Below are 27739 nucleotides of genomic sequence, written 5' to 3'. Positions count from 1 at the left end.
AACCCACAAATTCCAGTCAATATCTGGGAAATTAAAATCCCCCATTATAAGACTCTCTGATTTACTGGCCCACTCTATTTCCCTGTGCAATATATTATTATACTCATCAGAGTCATTAGGCCTATAGCACACTCCTACTCTCAATTTTGATTTCCCTATGCTTATGTCACACCAAACTGACTCGACACTGCCCTGTCCATCGATGTCAACTGGCTTCACTTCCTTTGACTTTATGTGTTTCTTAATTAATAGCATATACTTATACCTATTGTACTAACTCCTAACATATACTAGCACACATTCTCAATATCTTTCAGTAAAGCCTAATTTTTAAAAATATTTTATTCTCAAATTAAAGATATGAGTAATTGTTACATCAATAAATGAATACAAACAGTTATTAACAAATAATAATTTATTTGTTTTTTTTGAAAAAATTTCAAGCCTAAAGGGAAATAATGTTCCATGAACATTGTGAGAGTGCTTAAGTGCCAAGATGTGCTCCTTCTTGATGACTTCGGTAAGCTTTAGAGATGTTCAGAGAAGTGACAGTTATGTTTTAATGCTGCAAAATTCAAGGTCTTACACTTGGGAATAGTAACCCCAAAATAATTTATACACTTGATCATGTTGAATTAAAAGCAGTAGAGGAAGAATGGAATTTGGAAGTTATGATAAATGTGGAAATTAAGTTCCCATGAGGCAGTTGTCTGAATACACTTGGAATACTTTGTCCAAGTATGAAGACTGCACCAAAGTTTTATAAGGCCTTGATGCTGCAATTTGCAGAATTAAGCCTTTTTTTTGTAAGATCACCCCTTTGTTCCCTCACCAATCTCGTCCTTCCTAAAATGAGGCCTCCAGACCTGTATGCAGTACTCAAGGTGTGGCCTGACCATTGCCTTGTACAAGGGGATAACCTTGTCTAGATCCAGTTGGAGTAGCATACTGTCTTTACTGTCATTAACAACTCTTCCAACCTTTGTATCATCTGCAAACTGGGACATTTAGCCTAATATACCTTCATCAATATAATTCATAAATACAGAAAACAACAATGCTCCTAACACCAAAACCATGGGGGGGGGGATTCCACTAATGCCATTATTCCATGAAGAGCAGGATCCATTGATTTCCATTCCCTGTCATCTCCCACTCAATCATCCCACATAGCAGCAACTTGCGATTAATGCTATAGTGCTCCAATTTCTACAAGAGTCTTTTTATTTGTAACAGAATCAAAAACTTTCCTGAAATCCAAGTATATGATATAAAAATAATTCTTTCCATTCAGTTCCTTTCTGAATACATTGTTAGTATCCAATAAAATTGGTCAGGCAAGATTTCCCCTTAAGATTAACCCATGTTGTGTCTGAACTATGACTGCAGTCTTGTCTAGATAATTCTGTCTAGTTCCCTGGAACAGAAGTTAAACTAACTGGTCTGTAATTACTCTTGTCACCCTTTATGAATTGGGGAATACATTTGCACATCTCTAGTCCATGGGGACCTCCCCTGAATCCAAGGATGCTCTCATAATTATAGCTAAAGGATTTGCTTACTTCCTTTGCTGCCTCCATTAATATAACTGGATAGTTCCCATCCACCACCCCAGGTGCCTTTCTTATATTTTATTCAATAATTTCTCCTCCTCCACTTCCCTCTCAGTAATTATAAAATCATTTAGCTTCTTATTAGAGTCTTATAAACTTCTGGCCTCCACTTTCCCTCAGAATTTCTCATGTGTGAATATGGATGAAAAATACTCATTCAATTTGTCAGCTACCTGAGCATGATAATCAACAGTTGAACCATCGATATCAATTGGACCAAACTGATTCATCCCCTTCCTTCTAGAGTTTACTTAAGTAAACAAGTCTTTTCATTTTTCTTTGCGTTCTTTTCCAAAGATTTCTCGTAATCTGCAAGCTTACAAGAATCTACATTCGCTTGTCTAACCTCCTTTGGGACTTGATTACAGACTAGCTTATATCTACCATAGTCTTCTGTGTCATCTGATAATTTATATGCATCCCATGCAATTTTATTCTTTGCCACGAGTCTTGTTAGTTCATCTGACATCCATTTAGGCCTAAACCTTGAACGGAATTAATTTCTTAGTTGGTATGAAAAGACTAGTAATTTGCAAGATTAATTTTAGCATTAGCACTAGTAGAGGCATATGATGCAAGAAAGCAAGCTTATGCAGCATCAGCCAAAAAAAAAAAAAAAAACACTTCCACTTCACCCCTCCATTCGTTCGAAATACCTGTCCAGCTGAGCCTTAAATTTATTTAGGCTATCAACTTCCACGACAAGGGTTGGAAGTCTGTTCCACCAACCAACTACCCACTGGCTAAAGGCAAATTTCCTTGAATTCCTTCAATGCTTCCCATTTAGAATTTGCTGTTAGTAACATCACATCAGTTGGTTAAAAACTGTCTGAGACCACCATAGTCACCTTTATAAAAGCAAAACCCCTTCTTTTACCCTTGATGGTAGTTACATCTTTAAGTAAATCCCAAATTAATACACTGTGATCACATTGATGATGATGATGCAGTTGATGCAGATTCCATTATAATGGAGTAAGCTTTCTGAATAATAAAAATAAGCATCATACCAGAGTAATGAGTGAAGTTGATATTTAATGCTTAATTAGTATATTATATATACTTTTTAAATTGATTTGATAATAATAAGAATAAGAATCAAAAACAGAGATGTAATATTATACATATTTTATTCTATTTATTTTATTACAGAAATATGCACTGAATATGGTCCTTGGGTCAGTCTTTCTGTACCATCTCCTTCCAGTAAAGGAGATATAGAGCCCATTGATGAGATTATAAAAGTATCAGGTATTTGTAACAATCCTATAGGAATAGAATGCAGGGAATATACGACAGAAAAAAGCTACAGTGCAATGGGACAGAAAGTAACTTGTGATCTAACAAAGGGATTGTATTGCCTGAATACAGAACAACCTGTTGGTCTCTGTTTCAATTACCAAGCTAGAATAGAATGTTATACTTGTGGTAAGCAATTTATAAAAAATATGCATATGTGATTTTTTTTTTATTAATTTTCTTGTTTTTCTTTTATTAATAATTGACTCTGTAAATTTAAAATATAAAGATATACTGTTAATATGTAACTAATGTAATAGAGAAAAAGTTACTTGAAAAGTTACTTTGATATGAGAAATTACTTTGTATATAATTTTCCCTGTATTTATATTTTCATTTTCAAATATTTATATTTTAAATATAACAGAGGGAAATCTCAAAACACTACAGCTCACTACACCACAGTTTCAAACATAATTATTATTAGCCACCATATGGTGCAAGGAAGCCTGAGGCTTATGCTGCAACAGCCAAAAAAAATTCCCGAGTTACCCTGAGAGAGAGAGAGAGAGAGAGAGAGAGAGAGAGAGAGAAAGTCAGAAGTAGAAAGGAATCACCAAGAAAAAGATGATATCCAGCTCAGGACTCTGGGTGTGCCAAGCCCATACTCACAAGATGTGAGCCCCTACACATTGACACATATTCCTTGAAAGACTAGGAATGTACTGCATGACACAATTGAAAACAAAAGTTTAGTTCCACTCTACCTCATACAAGAAATATATTTTCATCAGTTATTATGACATATACTAAAAGATTAAAGACCAGTCGATCAACTTTGTGACCTTAATAGTAACACATTCTTCATTCTTCACATTCTTCTACAAACTCAGTGCCGACCTTATTAAGTACACCACGACATTGCATGCAAACAAGCGGATATAATTATGTTCGTGTTTATACTCCAACATGAGCACCATGTCAGTGGAGTTTACAATAAATTATCGATACAAACATTAAACATATTTGACAGTCACAGGCTTGAATCCTAGTCCACTCAAAGAGCATATGCTACTACACTCTCGCTCCTGACCACTCAGCTACGTCACTGTGATTGTGACTTGGGATACAAACCATAAAAGGTGGGGTCAAAAAGTTCAGGGTTGGAACTAATATTTGGGAAATGATTAAACTAATCAGATGTTTGGATGGATTTCCTTTGAAGTAGTCTCCTTGACACTAAATGGATTCCATTTCTTTTATAGTTTCTGGATGCATCCCTAATAGTCTTATTTTGGAATTGCTAATAGTTTCTGTGTAACATTCTAGCATTTTTCCTCACTGGTTACAAATCTATGGCCTTTCAAAGAGGCTTTAAGCTTGGGAAACAAAAAAAAAATCGCACAGAGTCAAAATCTAGTTAACAAATTCATGAGCATTAGCATATGATTTAAGAAAGCAAGCTTACATAGCATCAGTCAAAAAAAAAAAAAAAACCCTTCCCATTTCACCAATCCATTCACTCCAAATGCTTGTCTAGCTCTGCCTTGAACTTATATAAGTTGTCGACCTCCACTATGACAGATGGAACTTTGTTCCAACAATCAGCCACCTGCTGGCTAAAGGCAAATTTCTGCACATCTATTCTACAATTGTTTTTTCATTCTCCAGTAACATCAGTGTAGTAACATGCCACACATTTGGTATGTTAGCATTAGCAAGGGCACATGATGAGAGAAAGCAAGCTTATATAGCATCAGCCAAAAAAAAAAAAAATCCTTATTTCACCCATCCCCTCGCTCCAAACGTTTGTCAAGTTCTGCCTTGAATCTATTTAAGCTATCAACTTCTACAATGACAGATGGAAGTTTGTTGCAGCAATCAACCACCCGCTGGCTAAAGGCAAATTTCCACACATCTCTCCTACAACCGTCTTTCCTCAATTTGAATTTATGCCCTCTCAGGTGATTATTCAGAGCAAGAGGAAGAATCCCATCAGCATTGAGCATGCTCAAACCATTCAAGGCTTTATACACCTCAATCAGATCACCTCACAGGTGCCTAGACTCCAGATACTGTAATTTGCAAAACTTAAGCCTTTCTTCGTAAGAGCAACCCTTTGTTTTGTTCACTAATCTTGTTGCCCTTCTCTGTACTTGTTCCACCAGCTCTACTTCCTTCTTAAAATGAGACCTCCAGACCTGTATACAGTACTCAAGGTGTGGCCTGATCATTGCCTTATACAAGGGGATAATCACCTCCTTATCCCTGCTAGAAAAATTCCTATATATCATTGACAAGGCACCATGAGCTATTCTTGCAGACCGTCTACACCACTCAGAAAACTTCATATCTACCTACACAATTAACCCCAGGTCCTTTTCATTCTCTACCACTGTCAGTGTGGTACCACAGAGTTGATACGTTGATCTGGGGTTACTGTTTCCCATATGCAGTACTTTACATTTGTCAACGTTAAACTTCATTTGCCACCTCTGAGCCCATCTGCTCAACTTTTCTGGATCCTGTTACAGCAGTGTACTGTCATTAGTGTCAATAACAACCCTGACAACCTCCGTGTCATCTGCAAACTTGGACATTAAGCCTGATATACCATCATCAATATAATTTATAAATACAGAAAACAACAATGGACACAACACTGAACCCTGAGGGCCTCCACTAATAACATTAGTCCACAAAGAGCAGTGTCCATTGATTACCACTCTGTCTTCTCCCACTCAACCATCCCTTTATTCATAGCAGCAATTTGCCTCCAATGCCACACTGCTCCAATTTGTGCAGCAGTCTTCCATGTGCAAAAGTATCAAAGGCCTTTCTAAAATCCAAATAAATGATATCAAAGTTATTCTTTGCATCCAGTTCCATTGTGACTACGTTATTGTATCCAATCAAATTAGTCAGACAAGACTTCCCCTTAATAAACCTATGCTGTGTCCGAGCTATAACTGAAGTCTTCTCCAGATGATCCTGCAATGCTTCTTTAACCAGTGCCTCAATTAATTTCCCTGGAACAGAAGTTAATCTAACAGGTCTGTAATTACCTGTCTCCCTCTTTGATCCTCCTTTGTGGATTGGGGTCACATTTGCATATTTCCAGTCCATGGGTACCTCCCCTGAGTCCAGGAAACCTCTCATAATTATGGCTAAGGGTTTGCTTACTTCCTTTGCCGCCTCCTTTAATATAGCTGGATAGATTCCATCCACCCCAGGTGCCATTCTTATGTTTATCTTCAACGATTTCTCCTCCACTTTACTCTCAGTTATTACAATATTTTCTAGCTTACTGCCAGAGTTGAATACATCTCCTCATGTGTGAATGTAGATGCAAAATATTCATTTAGTTTGCATTAGCATTAGCATTAGTAGAGGCATATGATGCAAGAAAACAAGCTTATTCGGCATCAGCCAAAAAAAAAAAAAAAAAAAAAACACAACCACTACTCCCATTTCACCCCTCTGTTCATTTGAAATACCTGTCCAGCTGAGCCTTAAATTTGTTTAGGCTATCAACTTCAACAACAAGTGATGGAAGTCTATTCCACAAACCAACTGCCCGCTGGCTAAAGGCAAATTTCCGCACATCAATCCAACATCCGTCCTTCCTCAATTTGAATTTATGCCCTCTCAGGTGATTATTCTGAGCAAGAGGAAGAATCCCATCGGCATTGAGCATGCTCAAGCCATTCAAAGCCTTATACACCTCTATCAGAACACCTCGCCGATGCCTAGTCTCCAGACTCTGTAATTTGCAAAACGTAAGCCTTTCTTCGTAAGAGCAACCCTTTGTTCCATTCACTAATCTTGTTGCCCTTCTCTGTACTCGTTCCAGCAGCTCTACATCCTTCTGGAAATGACGCCTCCAGACCTGTATACAGTACTCAAAGTGTGGCCTGACCAATGCCTTATACAAGGGAATAATCACCTCCCTATCCCTGCTAGAAAAATTCCTGTATATCATTGACAAGACACCATGAGCTACTCTTGCAGCTCGTCTGCACTGCTCAGAGAACTTCATATCTGCCTGCACAATTATCCCCATGTCCTTTTCGTTCTCTACCACTGTCAGCGTAGTACCACAGAGTTGATACGTTGATCTGGGGTTACTGTTTCCCATATGCAGTACTTTACATTTGTCAACGTTAAACTTCATTTGCCACCTCTCAGCCTATCTGCTCAACCTTTCCAGATCATGTTGCAGCAGCATAGCATCAGTAGTGTCCTTAACAACTCTGCCAACCTTTGTATCGTCTGCAAACTTGGACATTAAGCTTGATATACAAATCAATATATACCATCATCAGTATCATTTATAAATGTACCATCATCAATATCATTTATAAATACAGAAAACAACAATGGACCCAACACTGAACCCTGAGGAACTCCACTAATAACATTAGTCCACGTTGAGCAGTGTCCATTAATTACCACTCTCTGTCTTCTGCCACTCAACCATCCCTTTATCCATAGCAGCAATCTGCCTCCAATGCCACACTGCTCCAATTTGTGCAGCAGTCTTCCATGCGCAACAGTATCAAAAGCCTTTCTAAGATCCAAATATATAATATCAAAGTTATTTCCTGCATCCAGTTCTTTTGTGACTACATCATAGTATCCAATCAAATTGGTCAGACAAGATCTGCCCTTAACAAAACCATGCTGTGTCTTAATTATAACTGAATTCTTGTCTAGATGATCCTGCAGTGCTTCTTTAACCAGTGCCTCCATTAATTTTCCTGGAACCGAAGTTAAACTAACAGGTCTATAATTACTTGTGTCAGCCTTTGATCCTTCTTTGTGAATTGGGGTTACATTTGCACATCTCCAGTCTATGGGTACCTCCCCTGAGTCCAAAGAAGCTCTCATAATTATGGCTAGGGGTTTGCTTACTTCCTTTGCTGCCTCCTTTAATATAACCGGATAGATCCAATCCACCCCGGGTGCCTTTTTTATGTTTATCCTCAACTATTTCTCCTCCACTTTCCTCTCAGTTATTAGAAAATCATCTAGCTCACTGCCAATGTTTACTTCACCTACGACATTCCCCTTCCTGAATAACTCCTCATGTGTGAATGTAGATGCAAAATACTTGTTTAGATTGTTAGCCACCTGAGCAGGATCCTCAACTGTTGAACCATCAACATCCAGTGGACCAATCTGATTCATCCCTTTCCTTCTTGAGTTTAAATAGGAAAATAACTCTTTTCTGTCTTTCTCTGCATCTTTGCAGAGAAAGACAAGGATTATGAGAAATCCTTTGCCAAGGATTTCTCATAATCTGCCTTTGCCTGCCTAATCTCCTTTGTGACTTGGTTACAGACCAACTTATATCTATCATAGGCTTCCATGTCACCAATTAATTTTTATGTATCCCATGCATTTTTCTTCTCTGCCATAGGTCTCATTAGTTCATCTGACAGCCATTTAGGCCTGAACCTTGAACAATATTTCTTGGTTGGTATGTAAAGCCCGGTAGCTTCCAAGATTAGGTCCTTGAATGCTTCCCATTTTGAATTTGCTGTTGGTAACATCATCAGTTGGTCCCACTGTATAGAGTTTAAATACTGTCTCAGACCATCATAGTTGCCTTTACGAAAGCAAAACCCTTCCCTTTACCTCTGATGGTAGTTACCTTCTTGAGTAAATCCTACTTCAGCACACTGTGATCACTGCCACCTAGTGGTTCCTTTATCTATTCGTTTTTTATTCGTTTGTTAGTTACCTGAGCAGGATCATCAACAGTTGACTCATTGATATCAAGTGGACCAATCTGATTCATCCCCTTCCTTCTAGAGTTTACATAAGTAAAGAATTCTTTGCATCCTTTGCCAAAGATTTCTCATAATCTGCCTTCGCCTGCCTAACCTCCTTTGTAACTTGGTTACAGACCAGCTTATATCTATCATAGGCTTCTGTGTCACATGTTAATTTATATGTATCCCATGCATTTTTCTTCTCTGTCACATGTCTAATTAATTCATCTGACATCCATTTAGGTCTAAATCTTGAACAACATTTCTTTGTTGTTATGAAAAGTTGGTATATTCCCGAAGGAACTAGTAGTTGCTGGTGACTCTATTGTCAGGGAAACGGGGAACATGCTTTGTAAAAAAGATAGGTGGAACAGGACCAGGGTATGTCTGCCAGGGGCAAAGGTTGATGACGTTGTAGAGCGAATATCATCTTTTAAGGGCACAAAAGGTGATATAGTTGTACACGTTGGCACTTATAATATTAAGAGTAGGAGACCGGCAGAATTACTTAACAAGTACAGGTCACTGCTGAACAAAAGCCGAGAATTAGGGTTGAATTTGAAAGTGTCTGCAATTCTGCCCAGACACGATAGGAGGGAGTATATGATGAGAGCCTTGTCGATCAATTCGGCCCTGGAAAGATTGTGCAAGGCTCAAGGGGTAGAATTTTTTTCAGCCTGGACTGTACTTGTTAACAGGAGAGATTGCTTCTACAGGGATGGGATACACTTAAATAGAAAGGGTGCAAGAATATTTGCTGATGCTATCGAGGCAGTGTTAGGTGGGTCGGAAAACTGCTAGCTTGGGGGGAGACAAAAACCAATAGATTGACAGTAGCCACTGGCAGAGGTGAAAGAGATTCTTGCACTGCTTCTATTAGAATGAACAGAAGCCTGGAAAACAAGATGCATGGTATTTCAGAGACTGCTGGGAGCCATTGCGGTACAAGTAAACACATGGGTTGTGTTAGGGTAGCTAAGAATAGAAACAGGTGCAGGTATACTTGCGTGTACACCAATGCTAGGAGTTTAGTAAATAAATTTGATGAATTTGAGGTATTGCTCAAAACATCAAAGGCAGATATTGTTGGGATATCAGAGACGTGGTGTCACACAGATATAAGGGATGCAGAACTGCAATTTGGGGAGTACAACGTCTACAGAAAGGATAGACAGGATAGGAAGGGGGGAGGGGTTATGCTATTAGTTAAGAAACACATAAAATCCAAGAAAGTGAAACCAGTCGACATCGCCGGACAGTGCAGTGTTGAGTCAGTTTGGTGTGACATAAGCATTGGGAGATCAAAATTGAGAGTAGGAGTGTGCTATAGGCCTAATGACTCTGATGAGTATAATAAGGAACTGTACAGGGAAATAGAGTGGGCCAGTAAATCAGAGAGTCTTATAATGGGAGATTTTAATTTCCCAGATATTGACTGGAATTTGGGGGCTGGTTACTCACACACTAGCAGGGCTTTTGTGGATTTATTGGATGATTGTTTTCTACATCAGCATGTTCGGGAGGCAACTAGAGGGAGTAATACTCTTGATTTGATTATCAGCAGTGATTCTTCATGCATTAAGAATTTGCAGATAAACGAACCACTATGTAGCAGTGATAACAGTGTGCTGAAGTGGGATTTACTCAAAGAGGTAACTACCATTAGGGGTAAAGGGAAGGGTTATTGCTTCCGTAAAGGCGACTACGATGGACTGAGACAGTATTTAAATTCTATACAGTGGGACCAACTGATGATGTTACCAATAGCAAATTCAAAATGGGAAGCATTCAAAGAACTTATCTTGGAAGCTACTAGGCTTTACATACCAACTAAGAAATATTGTTCAAGGTTTAGGCCAAAATGGATGTCAGATGAACTAATGAGGCATATGGCAGAGAAGAAAAATGCATGGGATACTTACAAATTAACACATGACACAGAAGCCTGTGATAGATACAAGTTGATATGCAACCAAGTTACAAAGGAGGTTAGGCAGGCAAAGGCAGATTACGAGAAATCCTTGGCAAGGGATGCAAAGAAAAACAGCAAAGAGTTCTTTACTTATGTTAACTCTAGAAGGAAGGGGATGAATCAGATTGGTCCACTTGATATTGATGGGTCAACTGTTGATGATCTTGCTCAGGTAGCTTACAAACTAAATGAATATTTTGCATCGACATTCACACATGAGGAGTTATTCAGCAAGGGGAATGCCAAAGGTGTATTCAACTCTAGCAGTAAGCTACAGAATCTTGAAATAACTGGGAGTAAAGTGGAGGAGAAACTGTTGAAGATAAACACAAGAAAGGCACCCAGGGTGGATGGGATCTATCCAGTTATATAAAAGGAGGCAGCAAAGGAAGTAAGCAAATGCTTAGCCATAATTATGAGAGCTTCCTTGGACTCAGGGGAGGTACCCATAGACTGGAAATGTGCAAATGTGACCCCAATTCACAAAGGAGGATCAAAGGCTGACACAAGTAATTATAGACCTGTGAGCTTAACTTCTGTTCCAGGAAAATTAATGGAGGCACTGGTTAAAGAAGCACTGCAGGATCATTTAGACAAGACTTCAGTTATAGCTCAGACACAGCATGGTTTTGTTAAGGGGAAGTCTTGCCTGACCAACTTGATTGGATATTATGATCCAGTCACAAAAGAACTGGATGCAGGGAATAACTTTGACATTATATACTTGGATCTTAGAAAGGCTTTTGATACTGTTGCACATGGAAGGCTGCTACACAAATTGGAGCAGTGTGACATTGGAGGCAAATTGCTGCTATGGATAAAGGGGTGGTTGAGGGGGAGAAGACAGAGAGTGGTAATCAATGGACACTGCTCATCGTGGACTAATGTTATTAGTGGAGTCCCTCAGGGCTCAGTGTTGGGTCCATTATTGTTTTCTGTATTTATAAATGATATTGATGATGGTATATCAAGCTTAATGTCCAAGTTTGCAGACGATACAAAGGTTGGCTGGGTTGTTAAGGACACTACTGACACTATGCTGCTGCAACAGGATCTGGAAAGGTTGAGCAGATGGGCTGAGAGGTGGCAAGTGAAGTTTAACATTGACAAATGTAAAGTACTACACATGGGAAACAGCAACCCCAGAGCAACGTATCAACTCTGTGGTACTACACTGACAGTGGTAGAGAATGAAAGGGACTTGGGGGTGGTTGTGCAGGCAGATATGAAGTTCTCTGAGCAGTGCAGACGGGCTGCAAGAGTAGCTCATGGAGTATTGTCAATGATATACAGGAATTTTTCCAGCAGGGATAAGGAGGTGATTATTCCATTGTATAAGGCAATGGTCAGGCCACACCTAGAGTACTGTATACAGGTCTGGAGGCCTCATTTCAAGAAGGATGTAGAGCTGCTGGAACGAGTACAGAGAAGGGCAACAAGATTAGTGAATGGAACAAAGGGGTACTCTTACGAAGAAAGGCTTAAGTTTTGCAAATTACAGTGTCTGGAGACTAGGCACCAGCGATTTGATTTGATAGAGGTGTATAAAGCCTTGAATGGTTTAGGCATGCTCAATGCTGATGGGATTCTTCCTCTAGCTCAGAAAAATCACCTGAGAGGGCATAAATTCAAATTGAGGAAAGACAGATGTAGGATAGACGTGAGGAAATTTTCCTTTAGCCAGCGGGTGGTTGGTTGGTGGAACAGACTTCCATCCCTTGTGGTGGAGGTTGATAGCCTAAATAAGTTTAAGGCTCAGCTGGACAGGTATTTGGAACGAACAGAGGGGTGAGGTGGAAGTGGGTTTTTTTTTATTTTATTTTTTTTTTTTTTTGGCTGATGCTGCATAAGCTTGCTTTCTTGCATCAAATGCCTCTACTAATGCTAATGCTAAAAGCCTAGTAGCTTCCAAGATTAATTCTTTGAATGCTTCCCATTTTGAATTTGTTGTTGGTAACATCATCAGTTGGTCCCACTGCATAGAATTTAAATACTGTCTCAGACCACTGTAGTCACCTTTACAAAAGCAAAAACCCTTCTCTTTACCCTTGATAGTAGTTACTTCTTTGAGTAAATCCCACTTCAGCACATTGTCGTCATTGCCACCTAGTGGTTCCTTTATCTGCAGATTCTTGATGCATGACGAATCACAACTGATAATCAGATCAAGAGTATTACTCCCTCTAGTTGCCTCACGAACATGCTGCTGAAGAAAACAGTCATCCAATAAATCCACAAAAGCCTTGCTATTGTGTGTGGGACCAACCCACAAATTCCAGTCAATATCTGGGAAATTAAAATCCCCCATTATAAGACACTCTGATTTACTGGCCCACTCTATTTATTTGCACAATTGCTCTCTCTCTCACCTACTCTCATTTTTACTTTCCCAGTGCTTATGTCACACCAAACAGACTCAACATTGCATTGTCCACCAACATCAATTGGACGCACTTCCTTAGATTTTGTGTTTCTTAACTAACAACATAACCCCTCCTCCCTTTCTGTCCTGTCTATCTATTCTGTACACATTGTACTCCCCAAATTCCAGTTCTGCACTGCTTATGCCTGTGTTACACAATGTCTCTGATATCCCAACAATATCTGCCTTTGATTTCTTGACTAGCACTTAAAGCTCATTGAATTTATTAACTATACTCCTAGCATTGGTGTACATGCACCTGTTTCTACTCTTAGTTACCCTAACACAGCCTATGTTTTTACTTGTTTCACTATTACTCCCAGCAGTCCTGGAAATCCCCATTGCTTTGCTTTCCAGGCTGCTGCTGCTCAATTGCATTTCAATAGAAGTAGTGCAAGCATCACTTTTACCTCTGCCAGCGGCTACCATTAATCTATTAGTCCATGTATTCTTCAATGTTACTCTGGGGGTTAGTGCTCCTATATGCAGTATTTTTCATTTGACAATGCTGAACTTCAGTTTCCACCTCTCTGCCCATCTTCTCAACTTTTCTAGATCCTGTTGCAGTAGTTGTTGTTTTGGTTTTTAGGAGTATTAGCAACTAAGGCCATATTGCTCCGGGATATGCGGTGGTCATTCCCTGACCTTTCCGCATCTTCCGTATTTGGTGGTGATGCACTCGAGCCCCAGTCTAATCAAGAAGCATGTGATACGCACTACTGCTTCTTCCCACCTGGCTACGGAGGCGCCCAAATGTTATAGTAGGGTACTGTCATTAACAACCCTGCCAACCTTTGTATCACATGAAAACTTGGATATTGACCCTGATATACTTTCATCAATATCATTGATAAATACAGAAAACAACAATGGGCTCAACACTGAACCCTGGGATATTCTACTAATAACATTAGTCCATGAAGAGCAGTGTCAATTGATTACCAGTCTCTTTGTCTTCTCCCACTCAACCATCCCTTAAGCCATAGCAGCAACTTTCCCTTAATGCATACTGCTACAATTTGTACAATATTCTTTCATGTGCAAAAGTATCAAAAGCTTTCCTAAAATTCAAGTTTATGATATCAAATTAATTTTTGCATCCAGTTCCTTTGTGACCACATCATAGTATCTGATCAAAGTTGGTCAGACAATGACTTCCCCTTAACAAACCCATGTTGTGTGTAAATTATTACTGCCGTCATGTCTAGATGATCCTGCAATGCTTCTCTAACCAGTGATTTCATTATTTTCCCCAGAACAGAAGTTAAATTAACAGGTGTGTAATTGCTTGTGTCACCCTTTGATACCCTTTTATGAATTGGGGACATATTTGCGCATCTTCAGTCCATGGGAATCTCCAAGGAAGTGCTCATAATTATATCTAAGGGTTGCTTACTTCTTTGCTGTCTCCTTTAATATAACTGGATAGAGTCTATCCACCCCAGGTGCCTTCCTTATGTTCAACTTGAACAATTTCTAACCCATTTGCTCCAGTTATTATAAAATCATTTAGCTCCCTGTTGGATTTTTATAAGCTTCTGGCCTCCACTTCCCTACAGATTTCCTCATGTTTGAATGTAGATGCAAAATATTCATTCAGTTTTGGTCAACTACTTCAGCAAGATCATCAACAATCGAACCATTAATATCAAGTGGACCAATCTGATTCATTCTCTTCCTTCTAGAGTTTACATAACTAAAGAAATCTTTGCTGTTTTTCTTTGCATCCTTTGCCAAAGATTTCGTATAATCTGCCTTCACTTGCTTAACTTCCTTTGTGACTTGATTAGAGACTAGCTTATATCTACCGTAATCTTCTGTTTATCCTGATAATTTATATGTATCCCATGCATTTTGATTCTCTGACACGAGTCTCATTAGTTCATCTGACATCCAATTAGGGCTAAACCTTGAACAATGTTTCTTAGTTGATATGATAGGCCTAGTAGCTTCCAAGATTACTTGAATGCTTCTTGTTTGGAATTTGCTGTTGGTAATATCATCAATTGGCCCCATTGTATAGAATTTAAAAACTGTCTGAGAGCGTCGCCTTTACAAAAATTAAAGTGACTACAGTGGTTTACGAAAGAGGCTTTACAAAAGCCACTAGGTGCATCGCAGGCATGCTTCTATAGAAAACAAACATCCAATAAATCCACAAAAGCCTTGATAGTGTGTGAGTGACCAATCCACAAGTTCCTGTCCATTTCCTGAGTAGAAAGTGCCAAGTGTGCAGGGGCACTGACATGATGTGACATAAGCATTGGGAGATCAAAATTGAGAGTAGGAGTGTGCTATAGGCCTATTGACTCTGATGAGTATAATAAGGAACTGTACAGGGAAATAGAGTGGGCCAGTAAATCAGAGAGTCTTATAATGGGAGATTTTAATTTCCCAGATATTGACTGGAATTTGGGGGCTGGTTACTCACACACTAGCAGGGCTTTTGTGGATTTATTGGATGATTGTTTTCTACATCAGCATGTTCAGGAGGCTACTAGAGGGAGTAATACTCTTGATTTGATTATCAGCAGTGATTCTTCATGCATTAAGAATCTGCAGATAAATGAACCACTAGGTGGCAGTGATCACAGTGTGCTGAAGTGGGAGTTACTGAAAGAGGTAACTACCATTAGGGGTAAAGGGAAGGGTTATTGCTTCCGTAAAGGCGACTACAATGGACTGAGACAGTATTTAAATTCTATACAGCGGGACCAACTGATGATGTTACCAACAGCAAATTCAAAATGGGAAGCATTCAAAGAACTTATCTTGGAAGCTACTAGGCTTTACATACCAACTAAGAAATATTGTTCAAGGTTTAGGCCAAAATGGATGTCAGATGAACTAATGAAGCATATGGCAGAGAAGAAAAATGCATGGGATACTTACAAATTAACACATGACACAGAAGCCTATGATAGATACAAGTTGATATGCAACCAAGTTACAAAGGAGGTTAGGCAGGCAAAGGCAGATTACGAGAAATCCTTGGCAAGGGATGCAAAGAAAAACAGCAAAGAGTTCTTTACTTATGTAAACTCTAGAAGGAAGGGGATGAATCAGATTGGTCCACTTGATATTGATTGGTCAACTATTGATGATCCTGCTCAGGTAGCTAACAAACTAAATGAATATTTTGCATCGACATTCACACATGAGGAGTTATTCAGCAATGGCAATGCCAGAGGTGTATTGAACTCTAGCAGTCAGCTACAGAATCTTGAAATAACTGGGAGTAAAGTGGAGGAGAAACTGTTGAAGATAAACACAAGAAAGGCACCCGGGGTGGATGGGATCTATCCAGTTATATTAAAGGAGGCAGCAAAGGAAGTAAGCAAACCCTTAGCCATAATTATGAGAGCTTCCTTGGACTCAGGGGAGGTACCCATAGACTGGAAATGTGCAAATGTGACCCCAATTCACAAAGGAGGATCAAAGGCTGACACAAGTAATTATAGACCTGTGAGCTTAACTTCTGTTCCAGGAAAATTAATGGAGGCACTGGTTAAAGAAGCACTGCAGGATCATTTAGACAAGACTTCAGTTATAGCTCAGACACAGCATGGTTTTGTTAAGGGGAAGTCTTGCCTGACCAACTTGATTGGATACTATGATGCAGTCACAAAAGAACTGGATGCAGGGAATAACTTTGATATTATATACTTGGATCTTAGAAAGGCTTTTGATACTGTTGCACATGGAAGACTGCTACACAAATTGGAGCAGTGTGACATTGGAGGCAAATTGCTGCTATGGATAAAGGGGTGGTTGAGGGGGAGAAGACAGAGAGTGGTAATCAATGGACACTGCTCATCGTGGACTAATGTTATTAGTGGAGTCCCTCAGGGCTCAGTGTTGGGTCCATTATTGTTTTCTGTATTTATAAATGATATTGATGATGGTATATCAAGCTTAATGTCCAAGTTTGCAGATGATACAAAGGTTGGCAGGGTTGTCAAGGACACTACTGACACTATGCTGCTGCAACAGGATCTGGAAAGGTTGAGCAGATGGGCTGAGAGGTGGAAAATGAAGTTTAACATTGACAAATGTAAAGTACTACACATGGGAAACAGCAACCCCAGAGCAACATATCAACTCTGTGGTACTACACTGACAGTGGTAGAGAATGAAAGGGACTTGGGGGTGATTGTGCAGGCAGATATGAAGTTCTCTGAGCAGTGCAGACAGGCTGCAAGAGTAGCTCATGGAGTATTGTCAATGATATACAGGAATTTTTCCAGCAGGGATAAGGAGGTGATTATTCCATTGTATAAGGCAATGGTCAGGCCACACCTAGAGTACTGTATACAGGTCTGGAGGCCTCATTTCAAGAAGGATGTAGAGCTGCTGGAATGAGTACAGAGAAGGGCAACAAGATTAGTGAATGGAACAAAGTGGCGCTCTTACGAAGAAAGGCTTAAGTTTTGCAAATTAAAGTGTCTGGAGACTAGGCACCAGCGAGGTGATCTGATAGAGGTGTATAAAGCCTTGAATGGTTTAAGCATGCTCAATGCTGATGGGATTCTTCCTCTAGCTCAGAAAAATCACCTGAGTGGGCATAAATTCAAATTGAGGAAAGACAGATGTAGTATAGACGTGCGGAAATTTGCCTTTAGCCAGCGGGTGGTTGGTTGGTGGAACAGACTGCCATCCCTTGTGGTGGAGGTTGATAGTCTCAATAAGTTTAAGGCTCAGCTGGACAGGTATTTTGAACGAACAGAGGGGTGAAGTGGAAGTGGGTTTTTTTTTTTTTTTTTTTTTGGCTGATGCTGCATAAGCTTGCTTTCTTGCATCAAATGCCTCTAATAATGCTACTGCTAATGATGCAAACTAAAATTCCCCAAAACCTAATTTTCTCAGCCATTTTCTCCGAACAGCATCACACAATCACCGTGAAACTGTTTTGTTGTATTCCTGTTCACTGTTTGACTATTCTAGACAAATTCCTAATGGACAATGCCCTGTGAGTCTAAAGATAGGATGTCTTGATCTTCATATTTCATCAAGATTGTTTTGCATTTTCAGGTCTTATGGAGGATGGAGTCTTCCATCCTCCATAAGGACTGAGGACTGAATGTGAGGACTGAGGCTTTGTTTTCAGGTCATAGCTATATACCCACAATTCTTCATCAGTAATGATGGAAGGAACAAATTATATGTCAGCAACAGCACATTTACAAAGATCTTGATGTGTGAAAACTCGCCACTCTTTACGATAATCATCAGTAGATAGCAGGAACAAACTTGGCTGAAATGCCTCACATTGACATTCTTAAATCTTGTATTAATTGAACTGACATGTCCAATAAGAAATATCTTTATCAATTTAATTGGCAACTTTACAAATAGTTAAACATCGATCACTCCAAATCTGATCACCAACAAAGAAATGAACCATTGATTTCAAAGTAGAAGTGCAGTTAGAGTGAGGATCATCTTCAATAGACAAGTGGCCTCTTTAAACTTTGAAAACTATGGAAAGGTATTTTTTTAAACAATGCACAGAATCTTTCCAAAAGCTGGTTTTAACATTTCATGGGTTTTAATTAATCCACTTTTCCCAAATGTAAAGCAAAATTTGATACAAATTCACATCACATTCATATACATTTTAAAATGCAATGAAACACATCTTTTTAATGCATGCTAATTTAGACTGACTGCAGATAAATTGGGGTTTCATGCATTACTATGTCAAGATGAGTCATAAAAATGTTGGAACAAGTCACAACTCATTGCAATGCTGCAATTTCAAGTTACACAGTCAGTTCCGAAACTTTTTGATTCATACCTCGTATATCCCAGGTGAATGGTAGCATCCCAAGCAGTTGTAGAAGGACATTGCAAATGATACAATGGATAAATGCAGGTGTTGAAATAATTTGATAAGTAAACGCTTTTGTTTGTTTCCTTTTTTTTTTATCTTGTTGTCACTTTGTTTACTTCAGTGATGTGGCAGTCTTAGATTTGAACTCACTTTAGAGATAACACCGTTATCCATGAGCCAACTTAAAGTTACTTAATATCATTTTTAATAATGTAAATAGCAATAAGAGCTTAATAGACGGCACTCACCTCAATTGATCTGCTTAGTTACATGGAGTTGGAGTGGAAATGAAGTTTAAAATAGGTTAAATTGAATAAATATGGAATTGTTAAAACCTGTAATTAAAATTTGCTCAAGGAAGTAGAAGTGCACTACCTCATCCTTGTTTATCATTTGAAAATATATTAATATGAAACAAGTGAAGCCAATAGTCACAGTGAGTGACTTTCGTGTTAAACATGTTGGCAATGATAGAAGAAAAAATAAATCATGTATTTAAAGAATTCCTATTTCCCATAATGCATTTTGAGACTTTTTCGACATTTTACATCTGCATACCATCTGCATTATGGGAACATAGGATTTCTTTAAATACATGATTTCTTTTTTCTCCTATCATTGCCAACATGTTTAATACAAAAGTTGCTTGTTGTGACTATTGGCTTCACTTGTTTCATATTAATATTTTTTCAAATGACAACCAGGGATGAGGTAGTGCACTTCTACTTCCTTGAGCAAATTTTAATTACAAGTTTTAACAATTCCGTATTTATTCAATTTAACTTATTTTAACTTATTTTAAACTTCATTTCCACTCCAACTCCATGTAACTAAGCAGATCAATTGAGGTGAGTACCATCTATTAAGCTCTTATTGCTATTTACATTATTAAGTCGATTATACAATGGTACATTAAGAAGCTCTATAAATTATCTAAGTATCATTTTTAATTAAATAACATTTCTAGATATTCGCAAACAACCTGAAGGCACTACTATGGCTTGGTTCTGAGCTGTGTTGGCCCATTGTAGCAATTAATTAAAGAAATGGAGATATTTTAGAATAGATAAATTCTTTTTTACATTAAATTTGTGTGTCTTGCTGTCTTAGAGAAACCTTATGCCCTCCAGTGACAACAAATAGCTTGGGAGTTAAACTCATTTTAGAAATGACACCATTATCTTCAAGTCAACCTAAAAATACTAATATTGTTTTTAATCATATAACTTAAATAATGATTACATTTCTAAAGAGAGTTTAATCTCAGCCTCTTTCTGTCACTGGAGGAAAATGAGTTCCCAAGACATGAAAGCAGAAAAATATAACACAAAGGTCTTTATTTCTCAAATTATTGAAAGATTGTTGAACAGAACAACCAAGTCGGTACTATTCTTGGGACTGAATATGTAGATTCAGCTATTGGTACATTATTCGAGAGGCATCAAATTAACCTGGGTAGTTCTGACATTCTATATTCACCAAAAGATCTACATTGGCTCCAGGCTCTTTACATTTGCAGCACTAGCCATAATATGAGGGCTGTTCAATAAAGAAAAATCATAATTTTTTTTCACAACATACCTTTATTAATCATCATTATTTTGATGGTTCTTTTCATAGTAGTCTCCATTTGATGACATGCACTTACTCCAAAGTTTCTACCATTCTTCAAAAATATGGTGGAAGCCATTTTTTGAGAATCGCCGCCGATGCCTTTACAACTTTTGACAACTGGAAATATTTTCCTTGCAGCTCCCCTCTTTAACTTTGACAATAAAAAAAAATCACAGGGTACAAGGTCAGAATTGTAAGTTGGATGAGGAACACTTTTGACGTTAATGCTGGCTAAGTACTCGATAACAGCATAAGCAATGTGAGGTCTTGTATTATTGCGATGTAGCATCTGACCACCTGCATGCAGTTGCGGTCATTTGCGAGGAATGCGATTCTGCAAAAGTGTGCAATATAATTCTGTAGTAAAGTCCCTTAACAGTCATATGATGTGGCACAACATGCTCGTAAACCATTCCTTAAATGTCAAAAAAAATTGTGACCATAACCTTTCCTGCAGAAGTCACAACTTTTGCTTTTTTCGATGTTGGTGATAAAGTAGACTTTCAAACAAAGCTCTGTTGCTACTCTCTTGGTCAAAATGACAAAGCCATGTGGCCAAGGTGGGGCACCATGCTGCCGGCGCCCATTTGGATATCAAAGTAATGTACAATTTTTAATATTTTCATTAATTTATTGAAACATTAAAACAATACAAATTCACAAATTCTTTCTTTCAAAATACAACTAATTTCTCCAACCGATCAAGAAACATTGTCTTGGCTGTACATGTAAATCAGCCAAACTTGACTTAATTAAAATATTACGTGTATTCGAAAATTCGGTGAACAAAAAATTTATTCACACATGCAAAATATTATTCACACCTTGCAAAATATTCTGCCGACACCCATAGATGAAGCCATGTCTCATCTGCCTTATCACTTTATGCAGAACCTCACCATCTTCAATAACTATCCATTGCAGCTCCTGACAAACCTCCATGTAAACTTGCTGTTACTAATATAGTTAGGGAAGGACATTATGTGGTTGTTATCTTTTAAGAATTATTAATATGTATATATAATTAACCACTCTTATGCCACATGAAGTTATTAAGCATAGCTAAACTAATATATACAATTGGGTAACATTTCTGGTAGCTTGCCAATACCCTTCATCAGACCCTGCTGCTGACCGCCCTCAGACCTAAAGAGAATGGGCTCACATAATCTTAATAATTCTTAATAATAAGACTGGCTGGAGTGATATTTACGTTTCTACATTTTACTAGAAATTTATGTCTACACTTTAGTTTTGTAATATTCGCTTATATTTTCTAATTCGCAGATAAGACGGACAGTGGTTGGTCCGTACCTAGTTCTAATATAATTAGAGAAAGACATTATGTGGTTGTTATCCATTAAGAATTATTAATATGTATATATAATTAACCACTCTTATACCACATGGAGTTATTAATATATATTTTATTAAGCATAGCCTAAACTAATATATACAATTGGGTAACGTTTCAGGTATCTTGCCGATACCCCATTCTCTTCAGGTCTGAGGGCAGTCAGCAGCACGGTCTAATGATGGGTATCGGAAAGATACCTGAAACATTACCCAATTGTATATATTAGTTTAGGCTTTGCTTAATAAAAATAAAAATTAATAACTCCACGTGGTATAAGAATGGTTAATTATATATACATATTAATAATTCTTGCTGTTACTCTGTTATTCAGGTGTGTGTAGTCTTGGAACCCAGCATACACAAACACATTATATGAAAATGGTCATGGAGAATACCGTGTATGCTTTCTACTGATATTCTCAACATCTCTGCCAGTTGCTTTACTATTATATGATGATCTTTTCTCATAGTTAACAGAAGCAGAGTTTATGGTTTCTGTGGTGATAGCAGTGGTTGGAGCTCCAGGACCACTGATTTTTGTGATTAAATCACCACATCCATCTTCAAACATAATAACCCATCTGTGTGTTGTGCTATATGGAAGTGTAGAACCACCATAAACCTCTTTTAACATTTCATATGCTTCAGCTGATGTTATATTGAGATGGAAACAAAATTTAAGAGCAGCATATTGTTCATTGTGGAAGTTAAACATAAGAAAGGCACCTGGGGTGGTGGGATCTATCGAGTTATATTAAAGGAGGCAGGAAAAGAAGTAAGTGAAGCCTTACCCATAATTATGAGAGCATCCTTGGATTCAGAGGAAGTCCACACAGACTGGAGATGTGCAAATGTATCCTCTATTCACAAACAGGGTATCAAAAGGTGACACGAGTAATTACAGACCTGTTAGTTTAACTTCTGTTCCGGAAAAATTATGGAGTCACTGGTTAGCGAAGCATTGCAGGATCATCGAGACAAGACTGCTGTTATAGTTCAGACACAGCATGGGTTTGTTAAGGGGAAGTCTTATCTGACCAGTTTGATTGGATACACTCATGATTGGATACTGTGATGTAGTAACAAAGGAACTGGATGCAAAGAATAATTTTGATATCATATATTTGGATCTTAGAAAGGCTTTTGATACTGTGGCACATGGAAGACTGCTGCACAAATTGGAGCAGTGTGGCATTGGAGGCAAATTGCTGCTATGGATAAAGGGACGGTTGAGTGGGAGAAGACAAAGAGTGGTAATCAATGGACACTCATCTTTATGAATTAAAGTTATTGGTGATGTCTCCCATGGTTCAATGTTGGGCCCATTGTTGTTGATGAAGGTATATCAAGCTTAATGTGCAAGCTTGCAGATGATACGAAGGTTGGCTGGGTTGTTAATGACAGTAATGACATGCTACTGCAGCAAGATCTAGAAAAGTTGGGCAGCTGGGCTGTGGGGGGTGGTAACTGAAGTTTAACATTGACAAATGCAAAGTACTGCATATGGAAAGAAGTAACCCCAGAGTAACCTACCAACTGCATGGTACTACACTCAGGATAGTGGAAAATGAAAAGCACCTGGGTGTTATTGTGCAGTCAGATATGAAGTTTTCTGAGCAGTGCAGACAGGATGCCACAGCCATTCATGAGGTCTTTTCAATGATATACAGGAATTTTGCTAGCAGATATAAGGAGGTGATTATCCCCTTGCATAAGGCAATGGTCAGGCCACGCCTTGAGTACTGCATACAGTTATGGAAGCCTCATTTTAGGAAGGATGTAGAGCTACTGGAATGAGTACAGGGAAGGACAATGAGATTGGTGAGAGGAACAAAGGGTTGCTCTTACCAAGAATGACTTAAGAAGAAGAAGAACTCTTTATTCCATACAAAAGGCACACGCCGCACACAATACCCTTCACGGCTACAAGCCAGGGGTCAGGTTCTGCAAATTGCAATGTTTGGAGACCAGGCACCTGTGAGGTGGTCTGATTAAGGTGTATAAGGCCTTGAATGGTTTGAGCATGGACAGTTCTGATGGGATTCTTTCTCTTGTTTAGATTGCGCACCTGAGGGTGCATAAATTCAAGTTGAGGAACAAAAGTTGTAGAACAGATGTGTATACAAGGGTGGTTCAGTAAAGAATCGCCCTCACCTACTTCCACATATCGCAGAGTCATGATATTTTGTAGGTAGCATCATACGTATCTCTGTACTAAAGCTGTAAAATTTCAGCCCTCTGTCTTAATTTGTTTTTCTCTTACAGAGTTGAATGTGTGACAATGTAGCATCATGGACAAAGTTGAAGCCAGAGTTGTAATCCAGTATCTGTTCTTGAAGGGGAAATCAGGGGCTCACATCTGGTGAGTATGGGCTTGGCACACCCAGGATCCTAAGCTGGATATCATCGTTCTTCTCTTTCTTGGTGATTCCCTTCTAATTCTGACTTGTTCTCTCTCTCTCTCTCTCTCTCTCTCTCTCTCTCTCTCTCTCTCTCTCTCTCTCTCTCTCTCTCTCTCACACACACACACACACACACACACACAGGGTAATTCAGGTATTTGTTTTTTTTGTTTTTTTTTGTTTTTTTGGCTGGTGCAGCATAAGCCTCAGGCTTTCTTGCACCGTACAGCTAATAATAATAATAATAATCTCCTAAATAAATCCACGAGGAGATGACTGCTGTATATAAGGATGAAGCCCCATCCTATGGCATTGTGAAGCACTGGCATAGAGAGTTTAGGTGTGGTCGGACATCTGTAGAATCTGAGCCCATTCCAGGTCATCCCCATTCAGCCATTGATGATAGCATGATCAGAAAAGTGGAGTCATTAATCATGGAAGATCTCCGGACATCTAGTTGTGAATTGTCCCAGGAGGTGAAGATTAGTGTGGGCTCTGTTGAAACAGTCCTTCATGACCAACTCCATTTAAGGAAATTGAGTGCAAGATGGATTCCCCGATTATTGACTGGTTTCCAGAAGGCTGATTGACAACAAAAATCACAAGAGTTGTTAGCCCTGTGCCAAAAAAATGAGGAAGACCTTTTCTCTCGTCTAATCACTCAGGATGAAAGTTGGATATACCATTTTGACCCCAAAAGTAAAAAGCAGTCCATGAAATGGCAACATCATGGTTCCCTCCCCCCAAGAAGGCAAGGGTCCAAGCATCACCAGGAAAGGTCTTGCTGACAGTGTTCTGGGATGAGAAAGGTGTAATAATGACTCATTACCTGCCGAAAGGTAGAACAATTACAGGTGCCTATTATACCAACTTACTCACAAAATTACGGGAGAAAATCAAAACATGTAGGCGTGGCATGCTGTCCAAAGGTGAGAATGCTTCAAGACAATGCCTCAGTTCACACTTCTGAAATTGCAGCAACATAGGCGGCCACTTGTGGAATGAAATACTGCCCCATCCAGCCTACTCATCTGATCTTTCACCATCGGACTCCTTGCTTCCTTCCCTCAAATCATTTCTTCGGGGGACCCACTTCCCTGGCGATGAGACACTCATTTCTGCAACACAGTCATGGTTCAAAGACCAACTTCACCACTTCTACAAAAACGGTATCCATATCCTCATCCATCGATGGAAAAAAATGCGAAAATCTGCACAGTGGCTATGTAATAAAAACTGCAGCCATTATCAATCCATTGTAGCATGGAAGCCCCATCAACAATTGGTGTATTCAACTCTAGCAGTAAGCTAGAGAATCTTGTAATAACTGAGAGCAAAGTGGAGGAGAAATTGTTGAAGATAAACACAAGAAAGGCACCTGGGGTGGATGGGATCTATCCAGTTATATTAAAGGAGGCAGCAAAGGAAGTAAGCAAACCCTTAGCCATAATTATGAGAGCTTCCTTGGACTCAGGGGAGGTACCCATGGACTGGAGATGTGCAAATGTGACCCCAATTCACAAAGGGGGATCAAAGGCTGACACAAGTAATTATAGACCTGTGAGTTTAACTTCTGTTCCCAGAAAATTAATGGAGGCACTGGTGAAAGAAGCACTGCAGGATCATCTAGACAAGACTTCAGTTATAGCTAGGACACAGCATGGGTTTGTTAAGGGGAAGTCTTGCCTGACCAATTTGATTGGATACTATGATGCAGTCACAAAAGAACTGGATGCAGGGAATAACTTTGATATTATATACTTGGATCTTAGAAAGGCTTTTGATACTGTTGCACATGGAAGACTGCTGCACAAATTGGAGCGGTGTGGCATTGGAGGTAAATTGCTGCTATGGATAAAGGGGTGGTTGAGGGGGAGAAGACAGAGAGTGGTAATCAATGGACACTGCTCATCGTGGACTAATGTTATTAGTGGAGTCCCTCAGGGTTCAGTATTGGGTCCTTTATTGTTTTCCGTATTTATAAATGATATTGATGATGGTATATCAAGCTTAATGTCCAAGTTTGCAGACGATACGAAGGTTGGCTGGGTTGTCAAGGACACTACTGACACTATGCTGCTGCAACAGGATTTGGAAAGGTTGAGCAGATGGGCTTTGAGGTGGCAAATGAAGTTTAACATTGACAAATGTAAAGTACTACATATGGGAAACAGCAACCCCAGAGCAACGTATAAACTCTGTGGTACTACACTGACAGTGGTAGAGAATGAAAGGACCTGGGGGTGGTTGTGCAGGCAGATATGAAGTTCTCTGAGCAGTGCAGACGGTCTGCAAGAGTAGCTCATGGTGTATTGTCAATGATATATAGGAATTTTTCTAGCAGGGATAAGGAGGTGATTATTCCCTTGTATAAGGCAATGGTCAGGCCACACCTAGAGTACTGTATACAGGCCTGGAGGCCTCATTTCAAGAAGGATGTAGAGCTGCTGGAACGAGTACAGAGAAGGGCAACAAGATTGGTGAATGGGACAAAGGGGTGCTCTTACGAAGAAAGGATTAAGTTTTGCGAATTACAGTGTCTGGAAACTAGGCACCAGCGAGGTGATCTGATAGAGGTGTACAAAGCCTTGAATGGTTTGAGCATGCTCAATGCTGATGGGATTCTTCCTCTTGCTCAGAATAGCATTAGCATTAGCATTAGCATTAGTAGAGGCATTTGATGCAAGAAAGCAAGCTTATGCAGCATCAGCCAAAAAAAAAAAAAAAAAAAGTAACATAAATAAATAAAAATAACCACTTCCACTTCACCCCTCTGTTGGTTCGAAATACCTGTCCAGCTGAGCCTTAAACTTATTTAGCCTATCAACTTCCACGACAAGGGATGGAAGTCTGTTCCACCCACCAACCACCCGCTGGCTAAAGGCAAATTTCCGCACATCTATCCTACATCTGTCTTTCCTCAATTTGAATTTATGCCCTCTCAGGTGATTTTTCTGAGCTAGAGGAAGAATCCCATCAGCATTGAGCATGCTCAAACCATTCAAGGCTTTGTACACCTCTATCAGATCACCCCGCTGGTGCCTAGTTTCCAGACACTGTAATTTGCAAAACTTAAGCCTTTCTTCGTAAGAGAACCCCTTTGTCCCATTCACCAATCTAGTTGCCCTTCTCTGTACTCGTTCCAGCAGCTCTACATCCTTCCTGAAATGAGGCCTCCAGGCCTGTATACAGTACTCTAGGTGTGGCCTGACCATTGCCTTATACAAGGGAATAATCACCTCCTTATCCCTGCTAGAAAAATTCCTATATATCATTGACAATACACCATGAGCTACTCTTGCAGCTCGTCTGCACTGCTCAGAGAACTTCATATCTGCCTGCACCACCACCCCCAGGTCCCTTTCATTCTCTACCACTGTCAGTGTAGTACCACAGAGTTGATACGTTGCTCTGGGGTTGCTGTTTCCCATATGTAGTACTTTACATTTGTCAATGTTAAACTTCATTTGCCACCTCAAAGCCCATCTGCTCAACCTTTCCAAATCCTGT

General features: G+C 39.2%; 1 protein-coding gene across 1 annotated transcript in view; it reads left to right on the top strand.

Moving 5' to 3' along the window:
* Positions 1-27739, top strand: part of LOC150090433 (uncharacterized) — a 562729-nt gene that overhangs the window by 323118 nt on the left and 211872 nt on the right. The window contains exon 92 of the mRNA XM_090389881.1: positions 2766-3041. Coding sequence (XP_090246007.1) covers positions 2766-3041 — 276 coding nt within the window. The remainder of the gene's footprint in view (positions 1-2765; positions 3042-27739) is intronic.

Source organism: Mastigoproctus giganteus, chromosome 2 (genome assembly GCF_048544385.1).
Source record: "Mastigoproctus giganteus isolate SK-2022 chromosome 2, ASM4854438v1, whole genome shotgun sequence".
Classification (NCBI taxonomy): Eukaryota; Metazoa; Arthropoda; class Arachnida; order Uropygi; family Thelyphonidae; genus Mastigoproctus; species Mastigoproctus giganteus.
This window is presented reverse-complemented; position numbering and strand designations above follow the sequence as displayed.